Genomic DNA, 14,491 nt, shown 5'->3' with positions numbered 1-14,491 from the left:
GGGAAGGGAGGAGGATACAGGGAGTAGGCCAGTTTGAACAGGTGAGTTTTGAGTTGGGACTTGAATGTTGTAACAGTTTCGGACTGTCGGATGTGTGGAGTGATGGAGTTCCAGAGCTTGGGAGCAGTGCAGCTGAAGGCCCTGGCACCCATGGTGATGAGTCGTGATGTGGGGATCGTCAGTAGACCAGCTGAGGATGAGCGGAGGGAGCGGGAGGGGGTATACTCCTGAAGGAGGTCACTTAGGTAGGTGGGGGCGAGTTTGTGAAGGGCTTTGTAGGTGAGCAGGATGTTTTTGTAGTTGATCCGGGATTGAACAGGGAGCCAGTGAAGTTTCAGGAGAATGGGGGTGATGTGTTCAGAGGATTTGGTGCGGGTCGTGATCCGGGCAGCGGCATTTTGGATGATTTGAAGTCGGTTGAGCAGTTTGGTTGGAAGGCCAGAGAGAACAACATTACAGTAGTCGATCCGTGATGTCACAAAAGCGTGGACCAAGACTTCTGTACTGGATTGGGACAGGAACAGGCGGAGTCTGGAGATGTTGCGCAGGTGGAAAAAAGCAGTGCGGGTGATGTTCTTTATGTGGGGTACAAAGGAGAGGGTGCTGTCCAGAGTGACACCAAGGCTCTTGACTTGACTGGAGAACGGTACGGAGAAGCCATCAATGATGAAGTTTGGGGCAGTGGAAGTTTGTGTTTTGGATAAAGTGCTTTTGGAGCCGATAAGAAGGGCCTCGGTTTTGTCGCCATTGAGTTTCAAGGAGTTCCTGGTCATCCAGCTCCAAATGTCTTGTAGGCAGGTGGGGAGGGATGTGGGCGGGAGGGCATTGGTGGGTTTAGTAGAAATGTAGACCTGAGTGTCATCTGCATAACAGTGAAAGTGGACATTGTGGTGGCGGAGGATTGTGCCAAGGGGAAATAGGTAGATAATGAACAATAGTGGACCCAGTACTGACCCCTGGGGGACACCCTGTGAAATAGCAGAACACCTGGACATGTGGTTGCTCAGTTGCACATATTGTTGTCTGTTGTAGAGATAAGATGAAAACCAGGAAAGTTCTACACCAGAGATCCCAATGTCAGCCAGGCGCTGGATGAGTGTCTGGTGGGAGATGGTGTCAAAGGCAGCGGTGAGGTCAAGGAGGATAAGGATGGTGAGTAGTCCAGAGTCCGCTGCACGGAGGAAGTCGTTGTTGAGTTTGACCAGGGCTGTTTCAGTACTGTGGTTGGGGCGAAAACCAGATTGAAAAGGTTCATGGAGGTTGTTTGCGTCGAGGTACAGCTGAAGTTGAGCAGCAACGACTCGTTCAAGGGTTTTGGAGATGAAGGAGAGGTTGGAGATGGGCCGGTAATGGTTTAGGTCAGCTGGGTCAGCACCAGGCTTTTTGAGAACCAACGTAATTGCAGCTGTTTTGAGGGAGGGGAGTACAGATCCAGTGGTGAGGGAGGAGTTCATTATTCTAGTGATCAAGGTAGACAGGATTTGATGAGGATAGTGGGGAGGGGGTCGAGTTGACAGGTAGTGGGTTTGGATTTAAGCATGAGCTTGGAGATGGTTGATTCTGTTGCTAGTGAGAAGTTGGAGAGGGTGCTGGTGAATGGTTGGCTGGTGGTAGCCATCCAGGGTGGATCACTTGGGGAAGTACAGGATGAGGCCAGCTGATGATGGATGGTGTTGATTTTGGTGTCAAAGAATTGCAGGAAGTCATTGCAGTGGTCGGTGGAGACATCTGGCGGGAGAGTTGTAGCTGGCTGAAGTAGGTGGCTGACTGTTGAGAAGAGGGTTCTAGTGTTATTTTTACCAGTGTTAATGAGGTTGGAGAGTTAATAACCAGACTTGCTCATACCTGACCCCACCAATCATGCCCCATGTGAGTGTGTACGCTAACACTGTGTAGACTCACATGCACAGAACGATAAATCAAGACACACCAGCACACAGGTGATCAGAAACATGGATAATATTGGAATCATGTATAATGTGAATTATCAGGTTTCTTATGGCTTCCCATCTCTTATCGACCTCCTGCAGACCCAGCTCCTCCTTAATCTAATATAAATTAATGTTCCTTATCTTATGTATGTGAGTATTATATCCAGAACAGCACTGCTAGGATCCTGATGAGAGTGCAAAAGTACGAACACATCACACCCATCCTCAAATCACTGCACTGGCTCCCGGTCTCACTCAGGATTGATTATAAAATCTCCCTTTACACCCATTAGTGCATTCACGGAAATGCTCCATCCTACCTCAGAGAACTGCTCACCCCACAAACCTCCACAAGAAGGCTAACCTTCTCCTTCCCCCGAGGACCAAGCTCAAAACCATGGGAGATCGCGCCTTCTGCTCTGCTGCTCCCAGACTGTGGAATGCTCTTCCTGAACATCTGAGGACGCCACAGACTGTGGATGCTTTTAAAACAGGCCTAAAAACACATCTTTTTAACAGAGCATTTTGCTAGACTTTAACCATTTTAAAGTGTTGTCTTGTCTATCAAATGTTTTTGTTTTTGTTTTTTTTTATATATATTTTGCTCATCGTTTTTACTTTGTAGCACTTTGAGTTTTGTTTAGGCAAATGAAAAGTAAGCTTATAAATAAAATGTATTATTATAATTATTATTATTAAAACCCAAACACCTGACTTGTTACTCATATTCAGTTTAAAGTGATCATCATCAAGATTCCTGAAAATATTCTGTTTAAAATTTGTTTATAACTGTGTTAATATAATTTTCCATGTATCAAACTGTTCTGTTATTTCTGTAGATCTGATTATTGAGTCGTGATATCGATGATAGATGTAAGTAAGTAAGTGAAAGCAGTGAAAGGTTTTCCATACTTTAATCCACGTTGACTGCTGCTTTGCTGACACAGAGTTTTGAAAAAGTGAACTCAGTTTTGAGAAATATGTTTGACAAATTGTAGAAATCTGTTAAAAAGGAAAAGGTATGGGCATCAGGTCGGGCTTACAGGCTTACAGGCTTTTCTTGATGCGATGAACCTCTTTGGCATTAGTTCAGTGAATTTAAATGACATTTTGATTCAGCACAAACACACTTCTAATTCCTAAATTGCCGGTGAGTGAAGTTTTGTTAAAGAGCTGTAAACCCAGCCAGAGGCAGAGATTAAGAGTTCTGCCCCCCCAGCCCAGGTAAGACTGTCCGGCCTAACACTGTGAACTCGGGGGTTTGATCTTTGGCCGCCCTTTGAAAGACTAAGCCTCTTTGCTCAGCACACATGGATCGGGGTAAACTCTTCGGATAGACTTGTGTCCTGTCCACAGGGACACACCTGTCCACCTAAACTGCTTCAGGCCAAAAAAGCAGCCGATAAGCTTGCAGCCTCTGAGCTGCCTCGCAGGGCTGTCAGTGCACGGTGAGGGGACTCCTGCAGCCGGCGGCACTGAGCAGCTCCAACACCGTTCAGCAAGAAACCTTCTTACTTTTAGTATTGACGTATTTATGCCTCTGCAACAAGCCACTAAAACTCAAAGGTGCTTTCTCCCCGGTGGTTCTGTGGATTCAGTTCTTGTTTTAGACTGACTTCTTCTGTAGACATGAAGTCACATGGACTGACAGGGAACTCACTGATTGGACAGTTTTAGTGATGTCATTTTGCATCATTAGGACCCACAAAGTCACTAATGTTTCTAATGTGTTGTTTTATGTTCCCACAGAGAAATAACTGATCATCCACCAATCAGCCGCATGAATAATGGCAAACAGGTACAGATGCAAAGGAAAAGCAGTGACAGGAATATTACCTGAGGATTACTGTCTGCTAACAACACAACACAGCTGATCAGCCAAATAATTTGCCCTAACCCTTCCTGGTCACAGTCTGCAGGTGGATTTATAAAGTTTAAAAATGTGAACTGGTATATAGAGAACAATTGTTTATTTAACTATCAACAAACTGTAATTAAAAACACACACTAGAAGTAATACCCGCTGTGGCTGTATGCATGAAGTCAGATGTGGTTTATACATCCCTTCAGTGACTGATGTACAGTATTTGTCGCTTCCTCCAAATGAATTATAAAACCAAGGGAATGACCGTTTTTAAGTATCCAGAAACAATAAACAGGAGTTAAGATCTCAGGGGACAGAACCGTTTAACAGAGCTCACATAATCAGTATTTATCCCTGCAGTGCCCGATGGACTCAAAGCTTATTAACACTTCTCAGCAGATTGAAGTCACAGAGGCCTAAACACAGAGACTTGTTGAATTCAGCCATAGTTTTCATAACAATGTGATTAGACATAAAGGTCATGCAACCTTTAAACTTGTGGAACACGTTGCCTGCATCCTATAACTTTCCTCACAACATAACACAATTCAGTTTCAGCCATTGTTATTTGGTGAAAGTGAGTCAGCGTGTCAGCTTCTGCTAACCTGTTGTATCCACAGAGAAGCGAGTCCCTGAGGAGGGAACACCTGGGGACTGCAGCTGGTATCCTTTATTAAATCTGCACACTCTAATTGTTTCATCAGGACCCAAATAGCTGAAGAGAACAAACATTGCCCGGGGTCGTAACAAACACATAATAAGAAATATGTTGCACATTACGCATATTTTACGCATATTACATTTCATCTGGACTCCTGCACGAGAACATCACAACTGTCTCTTTTATATGTGTGTGTTTCACTGCAACATGTGGATCATTGAGTTGCCTTCCAAAGCTTCCTCCCACTGCATTAATGGAGATGAGATTATATTCTAGTGGCAGATCGGGCTCGTCTGAAGCCTTTAGGCTGATAAAATGGGACACAACAGCGATATTCGCCCATTATGAAAGATGCAGTAATGCTCTGCTGGACATGGATTTTTACTATATTGTGATTTGTTGATTTGTAATAGCAGCAGAGTGCTTTCTGCTCTGGGTATTAAACTGAGGGTTAGGGTTAGATGTGTTGTTGGGTAATGATATTTTCTGTGGCGGATGAACTGATGAAGACTGTGGAACAAGACTATGTTGTCATTTTATTACATTGTTTATTCCGTACACACACATCGATCCGTCCTGAGAGAGGATCCTCCTCCGTCTCTCCTTGAGGTTTCTAACAGATCTCGGTGTCACAGTGACTATCTGCTCTACTTGTTGCTGAACTGGCTTAGCTGATGTGTTAGTTGGTGAGTTCGCTGGTGTGTTAGCTGGTGAGTTAGCTGGTGAGTTAGCTGGTGAGTTAGCTAGTGTGTTAGCTGGTGTGTTAGCTGGTGTGTTAGCTGATGAATTAGCTAGTGAGTTAGCTGGTGAGTAAGCTGGTGTGTTAGCTGGTGAGTTAGCTGGTGTGTTAGCTGGTGAGTAAGCTGGTGAGTTAGCTGGCGAGTTACCTGGTGAGTTACTTGCTCGTCAGTCACAGCCGCTCACTGAGCTTCTTTCAACTTTCTCTGTTCTGTTCACTCCCCCTGACGTTTACTTCCCATTGTACCCTCAGGTTAAAACAAACAAAGCTTTCAAAGCTAACGAGCTTGCTGAAGGAGTTCACACAGTTTATTCCAAACACGTATTTGTAGCATGGACTCCTGTCTTATAACTTTCTGCAGAACTGCTCATGGAAATGTAACCCTCCACATTATCATCTCTGTTTGTCTTCATTGTTTGGAAGCATTATTCTTGCGAGAGCGAGAATACGTGAGTCAAACACCAAAACTGTTTCTTCTGTCATACCGACTGAAAATACAATAACAAGTAACTCCTCACGACAGAAGAAAACACCACGTGAAAGTTCTGGAACCATGAAGTGAATATCAAAGCAGTTACAGATTAGACAATGGACACAAAGCTCTACGCTGAGACAGTAATGCATTTCTTTTATCAAGTCATGTAGCAGACGCTGTTATCCAGAGCGACCTACATTGAACTAAGTACAGGGACAGTCTCCCTGGAGCAACTCAGGGTTAAGTACCTTGCTCAGGATACACTGGTTGCAGCCTGGTATTGAACTCCCGACCTTCTACTATTTTGTTCGGAAGGCGTACCACTAGACCACTAGGCCATCACCACCCACATAGATATAAGATAAAGTTCTGAGGATCCAACTCTCAGATTCATCAACATAGGCAACATAGACACTACTAGAGCTCTCCATACAAAGAATGAGTTGTACAAAATTGTTATTCACCTCACAGACACACATTTATATCTTTGTTCAGTATTAACAAAATGAAAATAGTTCAAATTGAGTATAAACAAAGCTGAAGATGAATCGTTTTTCAATCGACTAATGAATGAATTGACCATCATCCAGTCACTCATCCACCTGCACATCATCCACCTGCACGTCACCCACCTGCACGTCACCCACCTGCACATCATCCACCTGCATCATCCACCTGCATCATCCACCTCCACATTATCCACCTGAACATCATCCACCTGCATCATCCACCTGCACGTCATCCACCTGCACGTCATCCACCTGCACGTCATCCACCTGCACGTGACCCACCTGCACGTGACCCACCTGCACGTCATCCACCTGCATGTCATCCACCTGCACGTCACTCACCTGCATGTCATCCACCTGCACGTCATCCACCTGCACGTCATCCACCTGCACCTCATCCACCTGCATCACCCACCTGTATCATCCACCTGCACATCATCCACCTCCACATCTTCATCCACACGTTCATCCATTGGTTCGTACCTTTTCTGCAGACTGTGCAGTGCCGAAGAAGATGGGTATAAAAGCCAGCCATACGATGCAGGTGGTGTACATGGTAAACCCGATGGGCTTGGCCTCATTAAAATTCTCGGGGACCCCGCGGGTCTTTATAGCGTAAACAGTACAGGTCACCATCAACAGGATGCTGTAACCCAACGAACAGATAATCTGAAGATCCGTGATGTCACATTTCAACACCCCTCGTGCCAGAAATGGGTTGAAGGTCTTCTGCTCGTCATAGTCTACGATGGTGTTGGGCGGATCCACCACGAACCAGATGAACACCCCCAGCAGCTGCACTGAAATGAGGCTGGAGGTGATGGCCAGCTGCGAGGTGGGGCTGATCAGCCTGGGGGCAGTCACCGTCTTCTTGCCCTGCTCGAAGATGCGGTATATGCGGTTGGTTTTGGTGAGCAGGGCGGCGTAGCTGATGCACATACCCAGACCAAGGAAAATCCTTCTGAAGGAGCACACGCCAACATCTGGCTTGGCGATCATGAGGAAAGTGATGATATAACATAAAAATATCCCAGTCAGGAGGACGTAGCTCAGCTCCCTGCCGGACGCGCGGACAATCGGCGTGTTGTTGTACCGTATGAATGTAGCCATGACGAAGATGGTGGCGGAGATCCCGATCATTGCCAGGAAAACTGGAATCACCGCCCAGGGGGAGTGCCATTCCAGTTTAATGATGGGGATAGGCTGGCATGCTGTGCGGTTGGCATTGGGGCTCATGCTGTAGGAGCAGAGTTTGCAGGTGAACTCGTCGTACTGGTACTGGTAGCCGTCGCAGGGCTCGCAGTGCCAGCAGCAGGGCATGCCTTTCACCACCTTCTTCCTCTGACCAGTTTTACAGGGAAGGCTGCACACAGAGCTGGGGATGTCCTGCTCCCCTCGAGGCCACTGCATGTCCTCGATCTGGAAAGATAGCATGAGAGACGACGTCAGATCAGAGCTTCACAAACCTTTAAAACCATAACTTCCACAGAGCCTGTGATCAGGAATATAATAAAGTCTGGTCTGCCGCTCTTAAAATGCACAAATGTTAACTTTCTTTAGTGGAGACACTACAGGTGGAAAATAAAACTCCATGAAACTTCAGGTCATCACATTAACACAATTATTTTGTGCTACAAGTTTTCTGAAAAGTTATGTAATTTACATTATATATGTAATAATTAAATTATATGTTCTGCACTTTATAGTGTGTTTTGTCATGCCTGCCCCCCCGGTCCGTAGAACATTTGTCTTGCATGAAACGGGTTCGTGGTGCAAAAAGGTACATGTTGTACACACTACAGGTGAACAGGGTCAAACATGTAACTAACAGATATCAGCATTAAGCTTCCCCACTTCATGACTCACATCAACACAAGTACTGTTTATATTACAAGATGTTTAAATATGTAAATGAGGCATTATGTAATGTAACTGTTGTTAGAAACACAAACTCTGATGTTCTCATGTTTCCTCTCGTCTCACAGAAGACGTGTTATAGCAGAAAAATAACCCAAAATCTCAAAATTGACAAGTGCAAGAAAAAACGTTTTTTGCCTGAAGTGTCCTTGAAGCCCAAGTGAAGGGAGAAAAACTGAATCTGACACAAAAACATTTCTTCTTGGTGTGTGAGTACACACACTGTGGAGCAGCTGTAAGCAGTGAGAAATGGAGTTCTGTAGGTTCTGGTGTCTCAGACTTACAGCTCAGATCTGATCTGGCAGCGCGGCTGTTAAACAAGAGCTTTGGCTCTGACTTGTTACTGAAGCAAAGGTCTCATTGATTTGACAGCTTGACTGCTGCTAATGAGTAATGAATACTCTATTAGTGCAACATCAATATATATATATTCCACCTGGATCATAGCTCTGCACTGAGTGGACATCTAACTTATCTGTAATAACCACTCAGTACAGCCGGGTGGTGTTTACTGCTTGCTCTGCGGAGTTTACCTGGGCTGAGAAGTTCCTGTCTGACGGTGCACATCATACTATATACTTATACTTATACTATACAAAATGATTGTAGCCCGCTCTTGTAGATTAAACTATGAACTATAAAGTAGTTAAACTTGTAAAGATTATGGAGCAACTTTTAAAGAAGGAACTTCTGTCCTTCAGAGAAGACTTCTCCCGAGGAACGTATTTACTGCCTGTCAGACTGAAGTCAGGGAACACAGGACTCATCACAGGACTGTGATGATCGCTGCAGCTTCTCTCTGCAACACGTGCACTGTGGGGATCGACCTGAATCTGAATCCTGAATTATTGCGATGTCAACAAATATTCCTTCTTCATCATTCAGGAACAGGAAGCGCTGATTGTCTGAGCGTCAGGTAGTTTCCACAGTATGGAAATGTTCATTCTGTTCGCGTTGAAAAGGGATAAATAAATACAATAAATAAAGAATAAGAGAGAGATGAGAAGTACAGTATGAGGAAGTGGAAGTCTGTTAGAGAGACCAGCTCTCTGAGTTTCAGCTCATTCTGCAGCTGGTTCCAGGCAGCCGGAGCAGCGTAACTAAAAGCCCTGTTCCCAAGTTCTGTACGGACTTCTGGAACAGTTAGAAGAAACAAGTCCTCGGAGCGAAGCCGATACGGTCCACTACATTTCCTACTAATGTAGATCCTTAGGTATTGTGTAAGAGTACCCAGAATAGCTTTATAAATAAGGATGTGCCAGTATTTCAGTCTACAGGACCATCCAACACGAGCATATAAGGTGCAGTGGTGCGTCAGGGTTTTGAGGTTTGTTATGAGTCTCAGTGCCCCGTGGTCGACGGTATCCAGAGAGCTGAGGCACTGACACGATGCATTCATATAAACAACATCTCCATAGTCCAGCACAGAAACGTTGCAGAGACTCATCTCTTTCTGACCTCCAAAGAAAAACAGGACTTGTTTCTAAAATAAAAACCTTATTTTATTCTTAATTTTTTCAAAAGTTCTAAAATGTGAAGTTTAAAAGAAAGAGAATTGTCAATGATAAGAACAAGATATTTGAACTGAGACACAGATTCAATCTCAGAACCCTGTGAAGTGGTGACAGGAGGGAGGTTCAAGTGTTTGGTTTTTGCTTTCGAGATCATCATGAGCTTCGTCTTTCAGCATTTAAAACAAGTTTCAAATCACACAAGTTACATTGTACAATGTTAAAAGCAGTCTGGAGCTGACAAAGAGCCTGATGTGAGGAGGACGCAGAGCAGTACATTACTGTGTCATCAGCATGAAAATTGAAATTTGTATTTAAAACATTGTGATTAAAACTATCTATATAAATATTAAATAACAATGGTCCTACAACCGATCCCTGTGGTACACCCTTGGATACATTAAGAGAACTAGAAGTTATACCTTCTGCCCGCACACACTGTGATCTGCCTGATAAAGTTTTCAAACCAACAGACAGCTTGATCTGAGAGACCTGTACTGTAGAGTCTTTGTGACACTAAGGCAGGGGTGGGCAAACGTTTTGACTTGCGGGCCACAATGGGTTCTAAAATTTGACAGAGGGGCCAGGCCAGGAGCATTTGGACATGCAATGTAATTTATCAAACCTGGAGATTGCGTCTGTTTTTTATATATTTCAATTGAAGGTGCAAAGTTAAAGAAATCAACATTTACTGGAAAAAGATCATGGAAAAAGATCACTTTCAACATTCAAAATATATTATTACCCAACGAAATACTCAAGCTCAATAATTTCTAATTGTTTTAAACCCCGCAAAATAATGGACGGATTGTCCTGAGAGATAGACTGTATTAAATATCCTGCCTGCAGCAGAAACTAGAAAGGGGTCTTTAAATTGAGAGCGATGTGCGGCGTGTTAATTAAGCTACTGTACCGCTGCTGTGCGTAAATGCGCACATTGCTCTTAATTAAAAGACGCTCCTCCAAACTTTCCATATGCATTTTTTTCATAACACAGTAGAGAAACTCACATTTCAGTGGGAACAGTGTTGTTGGTCTCCCTTTTTTGCCAGTGCATCAAAGTCTGGAGTTAGTTTTGTTGTGACAATTCTCAGGATAGATCTGAGGTGTTGGTCAGTTAACCGGGATCTGTGACGGGCTTTGTTGATGTTCATGACGCTGAAAGTCTGCTCACACACGTAGGTCGAGCCAAACAATGCCAGCATCTTCTGTGCCGTCCTCCGGAGGTTTGGAAACGTGGCTTCGTTAAGTGAAGCGTAAAAGTCATTCAGTTTAAGAGACTTGAACTTCTCCTGTGAGACGGAGTCAGACTGAAGATCGATCAGCTCCAATTGCAGCTCATGCGGTGCTATTTCGGGGTCTTGTGACAGGGGACAGGACACCAGCTGAAGTGACTTGTCAATTTTTTCAAAATCAGAGAACCGACGGCAGAATTCTCTGTGCATGTCGTCCAGTGATTTGCAGTATTTCTTCACGTTTCGGATGGCCTCTTTCTGCATGGCCAGTGTGGGAAAATGAGCGAAAGATTTGTTTGACATTTGCCTGGAGAATAAAATCAGCTTGGATTTGAAGGCTCTCACATTTGTGTACGTGTCGTGCACAAACTGATCTTTCCCCTGCAGCTTAACGTTCAGCTCATTCATGTGTGATAATATGTCCATAGCAAACGCAAAGTCACAAAGCCAGTCAGTGTCGGTCAGCTCAGGGAATTCGTCGGATTTCCCCATTAGCTCCAAAAACGAGCGAATCTCCTCTTTGAGCTCCCACACTCGTTGACACACTTTCCCCCAAACTTAACCAGCGGACAAGAGAGTGGTAAAGTAAGTCCTGGTTTCGGTTTCCTCTAGGAACGTAATGAACTGACGGTGATTAAGTCCCCTTGCTCATATGAAGTTAACGAGTTTTACAACTGGATCCACGACATGATTAAGCTGCAATACAGACTTACACAGAGATTCTTGATGAATGATGCAGTGAAGAAAAATAACATCCTGGTCAGGGTTTTCTTCTTTCACTTTATCCTGGATTCTTTTCAGCAGCCCGACGTTTTTTCCAGTTAAATTTGGCGATCCATCCGTGGTGACATTAGCAAGTTTACTCCAAGGCAGCTTCATTCTCTCGATGACAGCAGACACCTGTTCATATAAGTCCTCTCCTCGCGTTTTCCCCTTCAGCGATTCCATGCTCAAAAGCTCCTCCGTTATCTCAAAACTGTCATTAATCTCTCGGATAAAAATTAGGAGCTGAGCAGTGTCTTTTATGTCGTTACTTTCATCCAGTGCTAGTGAATATAACTTAAAGGACTCCGCCTTTTTGTTTAACTCGCTGACTATATCTTCGTCAAGCAGTTCCACACGGCGAGTCGGCGGGCCGGATTAAAAAGCCTAACGGGCCGTATATGGCCCGCGGGCCGTAGTTTGCCCATGTCTGCACTAAGGCATGATCCACTGTATCAAAAGCCTTGGATAAGTCAATAAAAAGTGCTGCACAATGTTCTCTACTGTCTAAGAAATGTATAAAATAATTTACTACTTTTAAGGCAGCTGTTATAGTGCTGTGTTTTTTCGTAAAACCAGATTGAAGGTCAGATAAAATATTATTAGTCGCTAAAAGGTCCTTTGAAAAGATAAGCCAGGGGCGAGGCGAGGAAATCAGCTGCTAACTTTAAACAGTATGGCTCCAGGTTGTCTGGACCTGCTGATTTTCTTGTGTCTAAACTTTTAAGGGCTTTATGCACCTCTGAGACTGTTACTGGATTAAAAGTAAAGGTTTGACCTGGCCAGACACGACCTTCAGACCGAGCAGGGGCTCCCAGAGGTATGTTCTGAGATTCAAACAACAATAAAATGTTCATTAAAACAACCAAGCATGTCTGCCTTGTCAGAGATTTCAAGAGAGTCTTTGACGATACAAGGTGGAAGCTCTATCACATTTTTATTTCCAGCTATCGATTTAATAGTTTTCCAGAATTTAAGGGGATTATTTAAGTTATTTGTGGTTTCAGTTTGGAAATAATCAGATTTGGCTTTTCTGATTTTAACAGTGCATGCATTTCGCAGCTGCCTGAAGAGCAGCCGATCCGACCCAAGACCTGTACTCCTGGCTTTTGACCATGCCACATTGCGCTCATGAAGTAAATCGTAGAGATCTGATGTGAACCATGCATTATCTCGGCCTTTTACTCTGTACTTTCTTAAGGGGGCGTGCCTATCAACGATTATAATAAAACCATCATAAAAGAACTTCCAGGCATTTTCAACATCGGATATGAGATTGATTTTCTCCCAATCGAAGAGAAACAGGTTCTGAAAGAAACCTTGCTCCACAAAATGTTTCATATCACGCTTTATGATGACACGGTGTTTTGTCTTAGGGACTTTTGTATGCCTTACTGTAGCAATGACACAGTGGTCACTGATGTCATCTGCAGATACAGAAGCAGTGGTGTATTTATGAGGAGTATTTGTGAGGATAAGATCAATTAAGGAGGATTTTTCAGGAGATTTCAGATTGGGTCTAGTGGGACAACAATCTGAAAGAGATTTAAGGAATTGCAGTATTTTAAAGTCCTCTGATGCTGGTAGCAGCCAGTTCCAGTTAAGGTCACTCACAATGACAATTTCACTATAGTTAAGACTGGACAAAAGCTGCATTAAAGATGGTAAAGCGTCACTGACAGCTGAAGTTGGTCTGTAGCAACCAACGACAGTGATATGGAGAGCTTTTGATACTTCCAAGTCAAGAGCCAAAAGTTCAAATTGTTTTGTGAGTGATGTAGAGAGAAAAATCTTTACATGAAACTTTTTAACAAAGACTGCAACACCTCCACCCTTTTTAGGTCGATCAGTCCTATATACAATGTAACAATCAATATTAATATCCTTGTTTGGAATGGATTTGGTTAGCTAGGTTTCAGATATCCCTATTATATCAGCAGTAGTTGAATGTGCCCAAATACGAATCATATCCATTTTAGCAATCAAGCTGCGCACATTCAAATGGATGAGACCAAGACCTTGATTTAAAATCTGCAGGAGTGTTAAAATTAACAACAGAATCTGGTCCAGGGTTAGGTTGCACATTTCCTGAAATCAACAATAACAGTACAATTAGACATTTACAGACAGACGTAGGTGGATTATTTGATGGCTCTCTCTTGGTGTTTAAACCGAATACAAGGCCAGGAACACGGCTAGCAGGAATAATAAAGTTGTCTTGTAGAGCCATGAGGCTCATCAGACGGGCCAAGTCCACAGAAGCGCACTGGACAGATGTGGGGGAGAGGACCAGAGGGAGGGGGATCACCATAAAGCCCAGCGGACGGCAAGAGTAGCACGTTCCCCGACCTGGTAAAACCGGGGTCCCGTGGGGGTTTCCCCGGTGCCGCTCCAATTTAAAATGGATAGAACAGCCAAAAGCAAAAACATACTTGAAATCCCGCGAATCGTGGAGAACTCTGGAGAAGAGCGGACTTTCGAGCTCCACGCCACATGATCGGTTGGGAACGATAGTGTCTAGACGTCACAGGTAAACAGGAAGCCAGACCCGGTACATTGTTGGTTCGAAGTAAAACAATTTGGACCAACAGGGATCCTTAGACAGTCAGACACAGTCAAGTGCACAGCTAATAGAGACAGGAATTAGCTCTTCCCTTCAAGATGAGAAGGAAATTGGATCCATCAAGTTCAACAACGTGTTCCCAGTTCCCGAGTTGAACAGGCTCAAATAGTCCAAGGAGAAACGATCCTGTATTTCCGAGGAGACAAAGAAGTAAACCACACTACTACATTTATGATTAGGATTTAACGTAGCAGTTGTAAATTGATAGTGTCCGCCAGACAATTTAAATATAATCAGATAAGTTAAATATAATCACTCAAACGT

General features: G+C 43.8%; 1 protein-coding gene across 2 annotated transcripts in view; it reads right to left on the bottom strand.

Moving 5' to 3' along the window:
• The window catches only part of LOC115008819 (metabotropic glutamate receptor 7-like), a 172,038-nt gene that overhangs the window by 33,528 nt on the left and 124,019 nt on the right, over nucleotides 1-14,491 (bottom strand). For both annotated transcript variants that reach the window (XM_029432663.1, XM_029432662.1), the window contains exon 7: nucleotides 6,663-7,598. In XM_029432663.1, coding sequence (XP_029288523.1) covers nucleotides 6,663-7,598 — 936 coding nt within the window. The remainder of the gene's footprint in view (nucleotides 1-6,662; nucleotides 7,599-14,491) is intronic.

The sequence above is a fragment of the Cottoperca gobio genome, chromosome 5 (assembly GCF_900634415.1).
Source record: "Cottoperca gobio chromosome 5, fCotGob3.1, whole genome shotgun sequence".
Taxonomy (NCBI): domain Eukaryota; kingdom Metazoa; phylum Chordata; class Actinopteri; order Perciformes; family Bovichtidae; genus Cottoperca; species Cottoperca gobio.
The sequence above is the reverse complement of the archived record's forward strand: the minus strand, read 5'-3'. Positions and strand labels throughout refer to the sequence as shown.